Source organism: Drosophila sulfurigaster, chromosome 2R, assembly GCF_023558435.1.
Source record: "Drosophila sulfurigaster albostrigata strain 15112-1811.04 chromosome 2R, ASM2355843v2, whole genome shotgun sequence".
NCBI classification, from domain to species: domain Eukaryota; kingdom Metazoa; phylum Arthropoda; class Insecta; order Diptera; family Drosophilidae; genus Drosophila; species Drosophila sulfurigaster.
This window is the reverse complement of record NC_084882.1, coordinates 20088226-20105743: the sequence shown is the minus strand read 5'-3', so window position 1 is coordinate 20105743 and position 17518 is coordinate 20088226. Positions and strand designations below refer to the sequence as shown.

The 17518-nt window shown below is 35.1% G+C and overlaps 1 protein-coding gene across 1 annotated transcript; it reads left to right on the top strand.

Annotated features, from left to right (window-relative positions):
* Window positions 1–14190: 14190 nt before the first annotated feature.
* On the top strand, window positions 14191–14643 carry LOC133838792 (larval/pupal cuticle protein H1C-like). Its single transcript, XM_062270019.1, has one exon. It carries the CDS (start codon window positions 14239–14241, stop codon window positions 14554–14556), a length of 318 nt encoding a protein of 105 aa, XP_062126003.1. The 5' UTR covers window positions 14191–14238; the 3' UTR covers window positions 14557–14643.
* Window positions 14644–17518: the final 2875 nt, after the last annotated feature.

Sequence of the window (17518 nt, the reverse complement as noted above, 5' to 3'; positions counted from 1 at the left end):
CTTCTTTCATTCTTTCGTTCAACACGTCACCAAGGACTTGACGGGCTTGGTTGCTTTGTGCAATCAACACACTCACACACCCACACACACCCACACACACACCCACACACACACACAACGACTGCCAGAGCAGGTGTGTTGCCTGGTTGCAGTTGTCGTTGGCTTGTGTGGAGGATGCCTCCTTGCTAAACATCATTCCCAGCGATGTTCCATGTTCGTGACACCAAGGCGAATTGTGAATTGTGCAGCTTGTTAAAGCAGATTGTATAAGAAAATTCTTTATATAAATTTTGCCCCCATCCTCTTCATCATTTTCATTTCTTTTGTGAATTGTTTATGCTCAGTTGTGTGCGCAATCTTGCATTAGATAACGCTACGAATATTACATGAAATATGAAAAAAGGGATTATACTCGTACTCATTGTAGATACGAACTCTTAATCGTTAGTGCCCAACTGTTAGCAATTTGCCAAACAATCCCTCACAGATTTGCCCGTGCATAAGCAACTGAGCAGACAATCAATCAAAATTCTTCCACAGCAGCCAATACAAAAATGGTTCACAAATCAACAAGAGGGATTTCTTCTATTGGCCCCAACTCTGAATTTTATATTGATTACAAATATTTCGATTACTTAGTTCTTTTCGCCACTAGATGATTGCCGAAATTAAGCATAGTATTCGCTTATTAATTTAGAAAATTTCGATCAACTAACACATATTAAAGCTCAACAATAAATAATAATTATATCATGAATATTTAATGTGGCAGTATTAAATTAAATGAAATAAATTGCGACTAGAATTTCGTGAACTGAATTTATTTATTTATTTAATAAGTTTATATTGCTATGTTATATGATTTAATTGTATGCAATTTTAATAACGAGATATGCGCTGTTTGTGTGTCTTTTTTAGATAATTTCATCAGAGTGTTGATGGTTGGTAATTGTTAGTGTTCCGTTTGCCATTAATATATTTTAAATTTTGCATTAAATGATGCTACGAACATATTAACGATATTCAACAAATTTGTTTTATTTCAAAGTTTGTTGGTGTAACTTTTTTTTTAATCATTAAACTTTCAATAAATATCGCAAGTAGCAATGATAGGTTTTTGTAAAATAAAAAATATGTATGTTTTTTGACTTTAATAAAAATATTCCGTTAGAATTTGAGCAGAAATATTTATGAGTACTTTCGAATGGCTTGAAATATAATTTCTAGACAGATATTTTTTTGGGAAATAATTGTTTTTAATGTAGAACATGTACATTTGCAATTTTCATCGAAATATTCGTTATTACTCAAAAACCAATAATATAGCTTTAAATATTAGATATATATTTGGATTATTAATTTATTTAGACATAAGAAATGTAAAGGCTTTTACTAAATTTTTTGCAATGACATAAAAACAATATTTATTTTATTTAAAAATAATATTTCGATTAATAATTTATTTTTGTACACTATATTAATTTATGAGCATTTTATGTGAGGTAAATATAATATTGAAAGAAAATAAATATGAGATATTGTGAACTAATATGTTTATTATATATTTTCAATTTTATCCATTGGAATTCATTGCCTATAATGACTATTGGTAATAATCAAATGGTTTGAGCCACGTCGCAAACAATTTTCTTTGTGCACTTTGAGCCTAGTTATTACTTATTTTAATGTACAATATTGCCATAGTTGCTCATCTTGCTCTCTGTTAGTTTCAGTTGTTAAAAGCTAGTCCGACTGTGGCCTTAGAACTATTATTTGTTTGCTTAATAGTTGCTTTGCCATGCAGCATAAGGCGATTATCAGCAAGGCAGCAAAAGCAATAACAAATTGGACCGAAAAAGAGATAGAGATAGAAGAGGCTCAAGCTCTGCAATCAAAATAAGCCAGTGAGCTGTAGCAAGTAGCAAGTGGCAAGTGGAAAGTAGCAAATCCTTTGACTTAATCGCCTTGAAGCTCATATACGTACAACCAAGTTTACTCGGAGCGCAATGCAATTGCTATTTGTTCAAGCAAGTCATGACATTTAAGCAACACACACACACACACACACACACATAAACATATTACACACAGATAGGCAAATATATGTATATGGTTATTATTCTTTTTAAATGTCTGCAATGTTTTTGTTTCCCTATTTTTCTGTTGAATCGACTCCGTTGGCATTGTTGACTTTACTAATACAACTTAAACAATCACATATCGTACATGTGCGTATGTATGTATGTATGTATGTATGGCTGTGTATATGTATATATTTATATCAATCATACGCACCGTTGAACATTTGTTGGATACTTGGAACAATATTTAATGTTATTGTGCTCTTGTTATAAGGGTTACACATACGCATAACACACTTATACCCTTGGCGTGGGCATAATAACTTTATTATGCAGCTGAAATCAATACTCGATCCCCGTTGACAGTGCTCGCTTAAATCAATTTTGTCAATTGGCTTCATTGGCATTCACTCGTTATAGCCATTAAGTGTAAAGGTTCGCAATCATCTGCACTTAATTGCACACTTCATACGCATTTTTACATGCAGCGACTGCATTTAATTATGAATTGAAATTGCATTTTGAAAATATACTTATGACATCATACACTCTCCATAGACTGGGATATTTTGGAATAATGATGGTGAATCAATAAAGAGGCTTCATTATTGCAATTAAATTTATGCACTACTAAAAATACACAATGACACATTTAGGAATAGAAATATATAAATCATATATACATATATTTTTAAAAACTATATCAGTTAAAGAATTATTATTGATTTTTAAAAGCATTTCGTATTATTTGTGTTTCCCACATGCTGCATATAAGTTTGATATTTCAATCAAAAAAAATAATTATTATTGTTATTATTGAGTTTAAAAGTATAACTAAAAAATGATTCCTATTTCTGGCTATGACATACAATTGCAATTGAAATGTTATTGAGATGTCAAAAATAATCCACATGACATACAATCAGAAATGGAATTTCAATTGAGTGATTGACAGACATAGAGCATAATCAATTTATGGGTTAAGTAGGGCAAACTAAATAATTAATTAGATTAATTGCATTATTTGCCGCAGATGCAGCATATTATTGCCACTTGATTTCTGCCCACTCTTAGAGTATTTAAATATAGTTTCAATTGCTTAAGAATGCCGCACTCACTTTTGCAAAATCCAAGTTATTCTTGTTGGGTTATTGTGTACTTTAAGGCAATTGCTGTGTCCATAAACAAACAGACACAGTGTGTGTGTGCATGTTTGTTCTTGTTGGCTTATGGCTGTCAGCAGCAGGCGCCACAGGAGCATACCTGCAGGCATATGGACAGCAACAGACACAGCAACAGACACAGACACAGACATAGACGACCTTAGTCCCTTTTTGGATGGTTGTGCTCTGTTCTTGATGGCACAGTGGGACATCAACCGCATGTTAAGCCAATCGAGTTAATTCGTAGTTCGTTTTCAAACTGTAAATATTGTTTCATGTCTGATTGATCGCACAGCGCATCCCCTCAACACCCTTTCAACCTCCGTCCACATGCGTGCCGACAAATTAATTCGCATAAATATTTATGTAAAGCAGCTGCTGAGCACGTCCTTTGAAGTCAACTGGGCCAAGCCCGAAACTACAACTCAGCCTCAGCCTCACTCTGAATCTGAGTCGAAGGCTGAGGCTGAGCCTCAACCTCAGCAGCAGCAACAGCAGTAGCATCAACAGCAACCTCAACACCGCCTGATGTGGCAGCCTGCTGTGCGTCGTCCACTGCCCAAGCGAACGTAATTCAATGAGGCCTGAAAGTAGGTCGCCAAAAGGTGATAAGGTGGTTGGGTTGCTATTCGAGGAGGCTTGGGGTTGGGCAGGTGAAACAACTGCGAACGTGGAATATTATTGAACTGAGTGGAGTACGAGTCGTAAGCCAATTAGACTGTGATTGAAAGGCAGCAGTAGGAAGTCAATGAGCTTGGGTCAATTATACGAAAGTACGAGTACGACGAAGAGCTGGCTAATTGCTGTGGGATTCTGTGGCAACCAAACTGCAATTGCAGATAATAAAGAGCGAAGGATTTAAAACTTTAACTTTAACTTTAACTGAAATTTATCAGTGCGAAAGCAATTGCGTAAACGTTTACGAAAGTCGTGCACAAAGCATAATCGAAAAGCAAACTGCTCGCAAGAGAGCAAACGCTCACTATACAAACAACCTAAGTACGCCAAAGTGTGAGTCGGGCACAACAGGCAACAAATATTTGTCCTCACCTAGCTGCGTTTGTGTTTGATAAACTCATGTCCTTGCACACACACACACACTCACACACATATACTCGAATACATGCGTTGTTGTAGGCGGCAACAGCAGCGATATTTCTTCAGTTATTCTGACTTATTAAAGGCGTGCCTCTGTGGTTTCTGCTGTTCTCGCAACATTTCTCCCCCTAAGCTTCATTTTGGTAATAGCTTTCAAGGATGCCACATACTTATAACAAGTACATTCAGTACTCAACCTAAAAGGATCTCTTGTGTGTACTGCAAAACCCAAAAAAAAAGACAATACAATTTATAAAAATAACATTTTGCTAGCATTTCTTTAAAATCAAATATTTGTATTTTCGAATTGTAAGGCTTAAAGACATGATCCTTTTTATTTATTTACAAAGGCAACTGCTTACTTCAGCCAAAGGATTCTGTATATTTTGGCCAGCTGCTTAAGCTCTTAGTGGCTTTAGATTGGGCATGGGAAAGTGCAACACCAAACAGCAGCCAAACTGCTCAGCTATAAAGTATGTATAAAGTTCACGACATAATGCCAACAACAAGGGACAGAAATGATGAAAGCTCTGCCAAAGCCAAGGCTTTACCTTTTTTTTATGGTTATAACAATAAGAGCACGCATGCCCTTTTAGAGGGTATTGTTCCGTTGTTGAGCTGAATTGAGTGGCTGAGAGTTCTATTTTACAGGCAACTTAGCTTTATAAAATGAATTAAACATTAAAGTTTAGCGTTCAAAGAAATTTGGAACAAAAAATAATATTAATTTAATTAACAACAAGTCTGAAATGAATGCAATCTAAGAGTATTTATCATTCGCCTAGACTGCTCGTAAATTCCTCTGCTATTTGCCTAAAGAATTAAGCCACATTGTGTAAAACATTTTATGACCCGTCAAGTAATTTGGACAAACATTTGGCTTTCATTTCAGATTTTTTCTGCTAAATTTGGATGTGTGTGTGTGGACTCTCTCTTTTTTTAGGTTGGTTGGCTGGCAAGTTAAGGACCTGCTTTGCAAAATGCCTGATATATGGATGCCATAAATCGTTGGCGCCAGTTATTATTAGTGCAAAGCTTTTTCTGGCCAGGTTTTTATTAGCATACGAAATGGAAAATGTCAGCATCAGAGAAACCCATATTGTCTGCTCTCTTTCTCTCTCTCTCTTTCTCTGGTTGCGTCTCAAATTAACCAGTTAACAACAAAATTAATCATATTCTATAATGAGATAAAGTTCCAAGGGAGATTTATGTGCCAGATGAGCGCATTGGGGACACGTTTAATGAATGCGCCATGCGAATGTGTCTGGCAGCTGGAACAAACAAAAATTAATCACTTTTCATGAATTGCTGTTGTTGTTGTTGTCAGTCTGTGAATAATATAATATATAGCATATAGCTTTCAGCTATGTACGCTGACAGTCAGGTACATATTTCCTTGATTAAAAACGCTTTCAGTCGGCGACATCCTCAGGCATCGTTTGTTCCCCGGGCATTCATAAAACTGAATTATGTGCCTAAAACTTTCTTTGCATTGTCATCGCCTGTGCACGAATAAGTTTCATTTTCATTTTCATTTCGATTTTCATCAAATTCAAGCTTCATTTCCGTTTCTTTTTACCAATGCAGTGCTGCAATGCTGAGCTCAAATAATTGTTTTGACCTGAACACAAACTCAACTAATTTTTCTTTTTCTTTCGCCAACAAATTTAACTTTTGTGCCATTCACAAAGTCCTTCCTATCGTAGTTTATGTTGCAGTTCGTGTTTTTTTTTTTTTTTTTTTGCAAAAGCACGTCTCTCCAAATGTCAGGTAAAATTTAGGGCACACAATGCCAAAAAGTGAAATCGATATTTGGAAAATGCTCGAGTTGGCTGGCAAAAAACAAAAATGTGGAAATAAAATAAGTTGATAGTCAAAAAATTGCCTCTCCTTTACTTCATTAAATATTCAGCACTGTTCCAAGTTCCGATTTCAAGCGAAAATTGACTTGAAATCTTTACTATATTTCATCTATTTAAGATGCAACCCAAGTGTAATATTTCATAAACTTTTCTTCGAACTTCGTACTCGTAAGTGCTCAGTCTCTGCTTCTGTGAACTAAATCATTTGGCAACCTTTTGGATCATAGATTGCGAACTTTAACAAAGCAGACGCATAATTTTGGGACCGTCATCAAAGAGTTGCTTAAATGGCCTACAATTTGATTATTTATCACTTCATAAAAATTCATTCAAAACTCCATATGAGAGACTGCGTTTTGAAGTCCCCATTTTGCAATCTAACAAAGTGCTGTATTATATGGATATAAAAATGTGCTTAAGCAACGTTGACAGCCCCGCATTGTGCAGCAATTGGTGGCAAGGCGCCAGGCATCCAAAGCGAGAAAGAGAGCGAGGAAAGAAGCGTTGCTGCAATCCCGGGCTTCGGGCGACTTAAAGACAACTTAATCTTTATGCTCAGATCAGGATTGAAAAATGGCTTGATGTGGTGTTAAAAAAGATTTGAACGCATTAAATGCTGTCGTTTATCTCGCAGCTCGTTATCAACACACACTCGTCTCGCCTGTATCCGCTGGCCTACACTTCAGTTGCCACTTTCTTTTTTTTGTAGGAGGAGGAGGAGGAGGAGACGGGCAAGTGTGTGTTGCATGAGTGTGGCTACAAAGGGCGCTGGTGTTGCCTGCGGTGCTGTTTGCTTAATACGCTTCAACTTCTTTGCCCATAAGCCAAAACGCAGACGCACCAACACACACACACACACATACTAATACGAGCACCCATATGGAGGCAACGTCGGCATGTCAAAGGCACGTGCAGTGCAGTATAAACAATTTCACACACACTCACACACAACCAATATAGAGGCAGAGCCGTGTGCTTTATGTGTGTGGACGCTGGACTAACCGGCGGCATTTCATTTTCCGTATACACACATTTCTTTGCCCAATGGTCCTGCTTCGTGTATACAAAATATATGTTTTTCTTTTTTTTTTGCTTTCTATAAAATCCGTCGCAAGGGGCACTACTAAAACACACACGCACACACTCATGCACAAACAATGGCACATAGAGCAAAGCACCACATCGCAGCATACGCGGCGTATACACATTCTCAAAAACTATCGATGGCGAATTTACGCGCTGTCGTTGCTGGCTTTGTTGTCGTTATTGTTGTAGTTGTTGTTGTTGTTGCTGCTGCTGCTGTGGTTGCTTTTGCTGTTGTCGCATTAGTTCTTGCATTCGCACCCAGGCTTATTGCATGTTTCGATACTCTCTAAATAAAAGGCAAAACAAAATGGCATATTTATTTTAAATAAGAAAATTGAAAAAAAAAGTAAACAATACAAATAAATATTAATAAATATATAATTAGAAATAAACAAATAATTAGAATTAATTTTTACACATTTGTAATTAGAAAATTTGCATAGGATATACTCAACGTTGCGTATACTTAATAGTTTTGCGTTCACACATTTTTTGCCCTTGCTTTGGGCGATCTATCGCATATTTCACTACATTTTCATTTTAGCGCGTTCTCAATACTCTCACATGGGACACACACACATACACAATGGCGCATTTCCTGCTTCCGCTTGTAGCAGAGTCGCCATGGCCCAACAACAACAGCGTCAACAACATTAACATGGGGTCAGGGGGCAGTTCGGGGAAATTTGCATAAATTTTTCGTACTTTTCGCACAGAAGGCAAATTGCATTTTCAGCACAACACGTACTCCATTCAACTTCCACACCTACACCAATACACACACACACACTCACATATTGTCGTAGTTTTTGCTACTCTTCATGTAAAGGTAGGCCGCATGTCCTTGCCTGCTGTTGCTCCTGCTCCTGCTCCTCCTGCTGCTGCTGCCAGTGTGTTGATGCTTTCGTGGCCGCCTCATACTCCAGCTGACAGTTTGAGCATGTGTGTGTGTGTGTATATTCTTGTGTGTGTTGGTTTAAGGCATGCAAATGTTACGAAAATTGCTTTTTTACTTTTCATGTATGTGAATGAGTTCGCACACACTCTCGCAAACACACACAGACACACACTGTTATTCACACACGCCGGTGAGTAAAGTTCGAGCTGCGACCTCCTGTAGCTCAAATCGAGAACGACAACGAGAACGAGAACGAGGACCTGGACAGACACACACAAAGTTAGTTAAGTGTTTGCCTTCAAGTTGTTACTACCAAATTACCTTTTATTGTCATTTGGGTGCAGGTTGCCACACAATGGCAACAAATGTGATAAAGGAATACAAAAAAAAAAGTATATAACATACAATAATAAAAATCATAAACTTTGGGGATTTGTGCAAAAAAATGAACAGCGAAATGTGCGAATTATTCATTTCAAATATCACAACAAGTTTTTGTGCACCAATTTCACATTGAAATTGTTTTGCAAGTTTTTCCTATTGTATTGTAAAAATTTGATGAAGCAAAAAAAGAATTGGCGATGCAAGCAATTTTCAACTTTTAATGGATTATCAATTAAACAATAATATTTCAATTTCTGGACTAGCTTAACTGTGTATTTTAATAAAAGGCGATGGCGAAAAATAAAATAAATCTCTTCGCAAAATAAACCAAATGAAAATACAAATTGTGGGTGTTATAAATTGTAGATTGGAAAATAAATAAATTAAAAAAATACAAAAATGTATTACAAGTGCAAATCGTATTAAAATGAATTTGTTATGATATATATTTAAAATGAAATTAAATTAATGTTTTTGTCAAAAAAACTGAAAAATTATTTATAAAAATGTATTTCAATTTGAAATTATGCTAACATGAATGTATTAAGACATATTCACAATAAAACTAGTTAAAGGTAACATACATGTAAACAAAAACAAAACAAAAAGCCTATTTAAAAAATTCGAAAATTTTTATATATTTATATAAAATAAATTTAATAAGCAAACTATGTAGTAGAATATAAAAATGTTAATGAATTTTAATTATAAATTTTAAATAAAATTTAACAAATATGTATTTATATTCAAAATTAAATAGATATTAGCATACCCATAAACATATATAAAATACTTGATGTGTTTCTAAAGCATAAATAAATAATTAGATAAATACGTAAACAATATAACTTGTTTCACTTAGTTGTCATTTTAAGTAAATTCTATTAATTGCATTTAATATTGTGATTTCATTCCCAGCTCAGCAATCACGAAACTTTTCAAATAATTCGAAACTGACCAAGCGAAAGCCGCAAACATTTCATTCTCAGCCATTGTGCCAAATTGTTGTCGACTATCTTATTCGGTTGGCCTCATGTCCTTGGCCCCCTTCCTCGCTCTTGTTAAATGATGTGTTGTTAGCCAATTTAACCGAAATCCTTTATGGTTATACATTGTTATACGACCGAAAGAATTTGGAAATGATTTATTTTGTATAACTTTAAATTTGAATTTAAATTTGAACACATTTAATTGCTTTCAGGCATGTCCTTTTTTTCCGTCTGGCACTGTAACGTCCTTAACTTCTGGCGGTTTACTTTTGAGTGTGTGTTTTGGTGTTTTTCTGGTTTTGTTTTTCTCTTATCCTACTGCTTCTCGACCTCCACCTCCGTTGACGACTTTCTATTTGGTTGTGCTGCTCTTGTTCTTGATCCTGCTGTGTCTGTGTGTGTGTGTTCTCAGTTATGCATGCAAAATGTTAAATGCAATGTCAGGCGCCGAAAACGTGCTCAAATCATATTCCGCATACCAAATAATAGAGTTCTCTAATGGCTGGATTTTAAAATGCATGAGTATCCACCCCCTCGACCACCCCCTCTTGATACCTCTGCCACCCACAAGCACAGTGCGAGTGAGTGAATGAATGTGTTGCTTCATGTGTTTGTTTTTGTTTATTTTTGCATACCCTGTAGCCAACAAAAAAAACAATTCTTGATTGCCAGCAACTACAATTGTTATTTGCACAAAGAAAAAGTGTTGAATTTGTTGTGTGTATATAACAAAATGTAATTACTTGAATTTTAAATTGTCACAAGCTAATGAGAGGACATCAAGGGGTATCTGTTAGCCTCATGACTTCTAACTAGACATTCTCGGTTGTTTTGTTTTCATTTTGTGAACTGTTGAAGTTTATTTTCCGAGATTTTAATATGTATGAGTTGAAGATGAAGCATTTATGGCAAAGACAAACTAACACACACTCACATACACACACAAACAGAAACAGACTAATACACACACGAACGAACAGAGTCACAGATAGCATTTGTCTATGTGTCTAGCATATTTATGCTGGCTTCTTTTTGGTCCTCTTCCTCTCCCTCCATCTCTCTCTCTTTCTCGCTCTGGTTTTCGTGGTTCCTTGGCCAGAGCTCTTCAATAATTTTCTAACTTACGGAGCGCCTCACTCCGTCCTTCATACCATTTGCCCAGCTCGGCAAAAATTCCGGTTTGACTAATGTAACTTACGTGTAGAACATTTTCTACTACTACCAGACTCTCTTTCATGTCCACGTTCCAAGCACCGACCTCCGACCCCCGACTTCGCCTGCCCTGAGTACTAATAATGCAAAACATTTGTATGGCAAAAATGTACGAAGAGTAGCGAGAGGCCAGGGACTTCATTTTATATCGCTCACATATTGAAGGTACTGTGCGCTCTTCTCCTTTTTTGCGGCTCGTTAAGTTCGCCTGATGCCATTTGTTTTATGTAACCAACTCAATTTATGAATACCCCAAAGAAATAAACCGAAATCGTTATAGAAATATCAAATAATGACAGACACAAAACGCTAATTCAAAAGAAGTACTCATATGGAAGAAGGACTCTTTGCTTTCTTGGGAATTACGTTTAGCCTTATGTTCAACTCTTGATGTAGTACGTTCGTTTTAATTTAATTAGCAACATCATACGGAACATCAAAAACATTAGCAATTCTTTTTTGAAAGTAAATCAGTATATCGTGCAACCTAACATATGCTATACAAATAAACACAATTGGGCTTGAATTTAAAATACTGCAAACGTAAATGTAAAATCTCTTGAGCATTGAGGCTTTTGGGCAGACTGACAGACAAACCGCAAAGGTCGCAATATAATTATTGCATTTGATATCACATTTCAGGTATAAAAATAAAGAGCATAGAAATACTTACAACAAAAAATTAGCATTTAAACTAATACTAATTAATGCTAGTTATACTTTTAAATTTGCGTAATAATAGCAAATATAATATCATATAATGCCAAATAATTTGTATTAATAATTACTAATAAAACAAATATAAATAGCCTTAAATTTCTATGAATTGGATTAAAAAATTTATATCTCAATAATATAAATATTAAAGCAATAATAAATAATTCCAATTGTACTTTTAATTCTTCAAAATCCCAAATAATATTCCTAATTGCTGGGCTTAATTTCACATTTTTAAAATTAAAATCATAAACATGTGGTATGTGAATTAACTTATAGAATTTATATAAACCGTAATAAAAATAATAATAATTATACTTTCAATGCTTCTAATATTCAACCTAATATTTGTAATCACTCAGATTAATTTAAGCCAAACCATTTCAATGAAAGTCATAAACAATAGCATATCTCAAATATATAAGAATTTTAGCAATACTAAACAGTCTTAATTGTACTTTTAATTAAGTACTTAATAGCTAACAATTTAAATGGCTCAGATTAATTTCAAAATTGTATCTGATGCCAAACCATTTAAATTAAACAAAAGGTATAAGCATTAAATGACAATGAATTGAGTTCTAGAAATGATATCTAAATAAATAATTAAAAATAAATAATAATAATGATAATAAATAATTGCAATTGTACTTTTAATTGTTCAAATGACAAACAAACATTTATTATTGCTGGAATTATTTTCGAAAATGCACTTAATATCAAACCTTTAAAATTATACTCATCAAAATATAGTAAATGAATTTAATTAAAGAATTTATGTCTAATAATATTTTCAATTCATCAATTCATGCTAGAATTTATGTCTTTTATATATAAGAATTTCAGCAATGCAGAAGGAGCACAAATATAATAGCTATCAATGTATGCACGGCATATTTGAACAGTGATTTGAGAGACACGGTCTATATGAAGCAACCGCAAGGGTTTGAAGACGACAACCAGGCTGGAAAGGTTTTATTGCTCAAGAAGGCGCTATATGGATTGAAGCAATCAGGAAGAGAATGGAACTCGATGCTAGATGGAGTTTTGCGTAAACTTAATAGCCTTTTCCATGCGACAATGAGCATAATTGCTGAGATTAATTTCTGAATTGTATCTAATGGCAAACCATTTAAATTGAATTAAAGGTATAAGCATTAAATGACAATCAATTGAGTTCTAGAAATTTATCTCATTTGTATAATATTTTCAATGAGAATAAATAATTTCAATTGTTAGAAGCGGGACATCAAGTGGCATGCGGTAATGACCAATGTCAGCAAGTTGATTTGAGGTCATATCAGTCAACAATTGGAGAGTTAATGTGGTTAGCTCTTACGACCAGACCTGATATTTTGCATTCAGTTGCAAAATTGGCTCAGCGGAATAAGGATCCGCATGTGGAGCATCTAACAGGAGTGAAGCATGTGTTGCGGTATTTAGCTTCAACGTCGGAGTTTCAGCTACACTACAGCAAGTGTGGAAATGCGTTTGAAGGCTATGTCGATTCGGATTGGGGCGGCGACCAGAGTGACCGGAAGTCATATACGGGCTATGTGTATTTTCTTGGAGGTGGTCCGATATCCTGGAAATCGGAGAAGCAACGGAGTGTAGCGCTTAGCAGCACAGAAGCTGAGTACATGGCGTTATCAACAGCATGCAAAGAGGCGATTGTTATGCGCAGACTTATAGTCGAAATTGGTTGCGGCGTAGAGGACACCCCAACAGTAGTTCACACTGACAATTTAAGTGCGCAACAACTGGCAAAGAATCCTGTGCATCACTCGAGGGCAAAACATATTGATATAAGATATCATTTTGCACGAGAAGTAGTAAGTGAGGGACAAATAGTTTTTGATATGGTCGCAGACATATTAACGAAGAAACATATGCATTTCATAAATTTGTTAAAATTGAAGTAATATTTGTAAATATGCTTACATTAGGAAATATTCATATGAATATCGATAAATAAAATAAGCAGTGCATTAACATTAACATCTGCACTGCACATAATTATGTTAACTAACATTTAATATACACAGTTGCGAATAATTTAAAACAGAACGACGTGTTTTATTTTGTAGACTTTCTTGCCGAACCAACTCGGTTCAACAGTTTCAACTCTGTAAATATTCCCGCTAATTTTTGTAGCTACCCAGATTTATTTTAGACATTCATCTAATGCCGAACCATTTAAATTGAATTGAATGATCAATGATATATTAGAATTTAAGCAATAATAAATTGTATAATAGTACTTTTAATTATGTGTAATAATAGCTAACAATTTATAATTGCTCTGATTAATTTCAGAACTTAATATAATGCCAGAACATTGGAATTAAAGTCATAAACAAATGGCATTTGCTTTCCAATTATATGAATTGCTCTTCGCAAAAGGCTAATTACGAACTGCTGATAACGTAATTAAAGTGGATAATGAGCAACTGTTTGCTGACAGGCACAAAACACCCAAAAGCACAATTAACACTAGAGTTGACAGCATCCGCATAGAGCAAGAGATACGCATATCGTACTGAATTCTACTGCGGAGCATTACAAAGCACAAATTGAATATTGTCATTGTGTTCTAATTTGACGCTTTTGCTCATGTATCGCATAGTTTAAGCCGCAAAACGGGTTCACGGCGATGCATTGGGACTGTCGGTTGGCTATAAAAAGCCACTGCTGATTGCCAACTAGCATCAGTCAACAAACAAAACCCAGCAAACCAACGAAACCAATATGAAATTCCTCATCTGTTTGGCGCTTTGCATTGCCGTCGCCCAAGCTGGCTTATTGGCTGCCCCCGTGGCCACCTATTCAGCCGTGGCTCCAGTTACCAGCTACTCGGCTGTGGCACCAGTTGCCACCTATTCGGCTGTGGCCCCTGTTTCCACCTACTCGGCTCTGTCTCCACTTAGATCCTACTCCACCTATACTGCTCCAGTCTACAGGTCGTATGCTGCCACCGTTGCCGCTGCTCCTGCCGCCGTCTACTCCGCACCGTTGACCACTGCGTATGCTGGCACAGCTGTTGTTAGTCCCTTCCTGAAGAAGTAGAGCACGATAATACATTGAAGATGTGACCATTGGAATAATTGCGAAATAAAATGAATATATGAACGTGCACAAACTAATTGCGGTCTTCTTCTTTCAGCAACAGGCTTCTGCCTGCACAATTTATAGGGTAATAGATAAGAGCATACGCAATAATTTGGGGGGGCAGTATCCAACATAAGGTAACAGTTGTATATGGGCTACTAAATTCTAAAAGTGGCCAAAGAGAGGACACAAGTTTATGTGTGAGCTTGTGGGAAATGTCGCTAGGGATCTATTAAATTAAGATGGTTCAAATGGTAAAGAGTTGTTTATAGCTGATCTGTCAACATAGCAAGTGATACTCCAAATTGTAGTTATATAAAAGAGGGAATATAACATTAAATTGGTGTTGGTTATTTTATTAAAAATCTTTAAGCGAAATAACATACCTATTAAATGAGTTATATATTAAAAATTGTGAGGAAAGAATTTTAGTTGGATAGTTTTTTTAGAACTGCAGCAATATTAAATAGTAGATACAATATTACATTTGTGACAAAGTAAATTAGTTATATTTAAAACATTCAAAGGAACGAATAAAATGTATTTTTACGTATTTTTAGAGATGTATAGCAAAATTGAATTGGGAATGTATTCAGAAGATAATTTTATTTATTGATAATATTTATTATTATTATTATTTTTTTATCATATTTTTGAGGTGTTTTCTTTGAGTTTAAATTGGAATTATAATTTTACACAGGCGACTAAATGAACTGGTTTCTGTAGTTATACCTCATAAAGCAAAATAAAATTTTTTTTATTTGTGCTTAAACCATCTCTTTAATAGCACTAGTTGGCGACCATCAATTGAGCGAAATAAAATCTATTCACAAATTTAAGCTACGAAGATATTTGGTGTTCAGTATAAGTTTGTTTCGTTTGCAAAAACTTTTATTTTAATGCTTATACTTGATTTTTATTATTATTTATACTTACACTTATTTCTCTATTACTTTTCACAACTTCTACAGGGTATATTGAGTTTCCTGCTGACTTTATTATCTTAGCAGTCGAAATGTTGCTGTTGTCGTCTCCGTTTCCGTTTCCGCTGAGCTAAACAAACAACTGGTCTACAGTTACACACGCAGATAAGCACACACACATAGACACGTGTAAACACACATGCACTTAATACAAGCTAATGTCGAACTCTCTGTTTGTCCGAGTGTTTGTGTTCTCTGGTGTGGTCATGTTCTGGTCATATCCTGTTCATGTTATTCCTTGCGTTTTACGTGCTCATTATCTGAAGCTTCCGAATAATTAGATTCAATTACGCATTCGTCTGTCTATTGCTATATTGCCGACTATTGTCGACATCCCTTTTGTTGAGTTCCCTCTTTTCCAACAAAAAGCCTATTTTCTACTTAACTGAGAGTTTATCCGGCTGGAAGATGCTCTCTAGCTGCTGAAATCGTTTATTCACACTTCTATCATTTCTTTAAAATCATTTTTGTCGGGTCCGCTCAACCGATGGAAATTCGATGAGGCGATTAAAGAAGTATTAACACCCATCAGTAAGTCAATTGCCTGTTAAATTCTCAAGGATATTCATCAAGCTTTGGCAGGCTCTCTCATAGTCCACCAGGCGTGGTTGCCATGAGCATTGAAGGCGACAGCGGAGGGAGCGGAGTGGGGACAGGTTTTCTTTGCCATTTCGTTGGCCATGCTCAAGTGCCACTTATTTATCATTTGTCTCCTCTTATTTATCTTTCTGCACAACAGCAAGAGGAGCAACAACAAATTGAACATGGGATTATGTTTAATGACGTCGATTTGTCTGCTGAGCGGAAAAACAGGACGGAATAAGAGGCTTAAAGACGTTGCCAAATTAATTTCTTAACATGGATAGCACAGCATCTAATGGATGTCATATAAGAAAAACAAGTACTTATGACATCCTTAAAACGTGCTTGAGTCCGCTCGACTAACAGATACCCAGGGGAGGGCGGTCTCAAGGCAAACGAAATCAGTGCCCAGGCGATAGACGATTGCTCTTATGCGCATAAATCAGTAAGGACATGACCAAATTAGAGCTAATTTTGGTAACATGGTTGGCTTAAGTATTTAATAGTGTTTGCAGTTCAGGTATTCTCAGAATATTATCGCATATTCAGCATTGTTATTGCAAACATGCCATAATGCAATCGTATATCAAATATCCCGTTGGATGTGCTTTTACTGTGCGTGTTTTAAGTAAATCTCATAAATAATAATAACTGAGTAATAAATCATACAGAAGAACTCCACACAGGAACAAAAAACCTGCTAAAATCAAGAATAACATCTTGAATCATAATTGTATGATGTAAAAATTGAACCAAAAATTTATTTCAGAATTTACCTTAATTTCTAAAATCAAAAACGAAATTCTATAAAAAATCCTAGATGGCAAATTCTTGAAATTCAAGATAATATTTTTGTTTCAAGAATGGAATAAACTCAAAGTTGAAGATTAAATTTTCAATTTAGATTCTGCCAAATTTTCTTTTTATAACAGCAAGAACATCAGAAACAAGGTAGAAATTTTAAAGGAAGGGAATTACAACATTCGCATTTCAAGATTTACAATTCATCGTATTAAAAAACAAGACAAAATATCTTGAATTCGAAAACTTTTCGAAAGAAGATTTTTCATTGATTGATATCATGATTGGAAAACTAAATCCTGTTTTAAGATTTCTGAATCTTAAATTCTTAATTCGGGATTATTTTTAAAGATTGAAAACTTCTTAAAGATGTGCAATCTACTTTTCAATATAAATTTTTTCACTATGTGCAATAATTAATAACCAACAAAAAGTCTTTCAATAGTCAGTAAATTACCAAACTGAAATGACTACCATAAATTAATCATGGCAATTTCAATTCAATTTTCCACTCCCACTAAAGAAAACAACATTTAATTACATAAAATTACGTA

What these genes read in the sequence shown, in the direction of transcription:
- LOC133838792 (XM_062270019.1), top strand. Translation starts at nt 14,239, where the DNA reads ATGAAATTCCTCATCTGTTTGGCGCTTTGCATTGCCGTCGCCCAAGCT.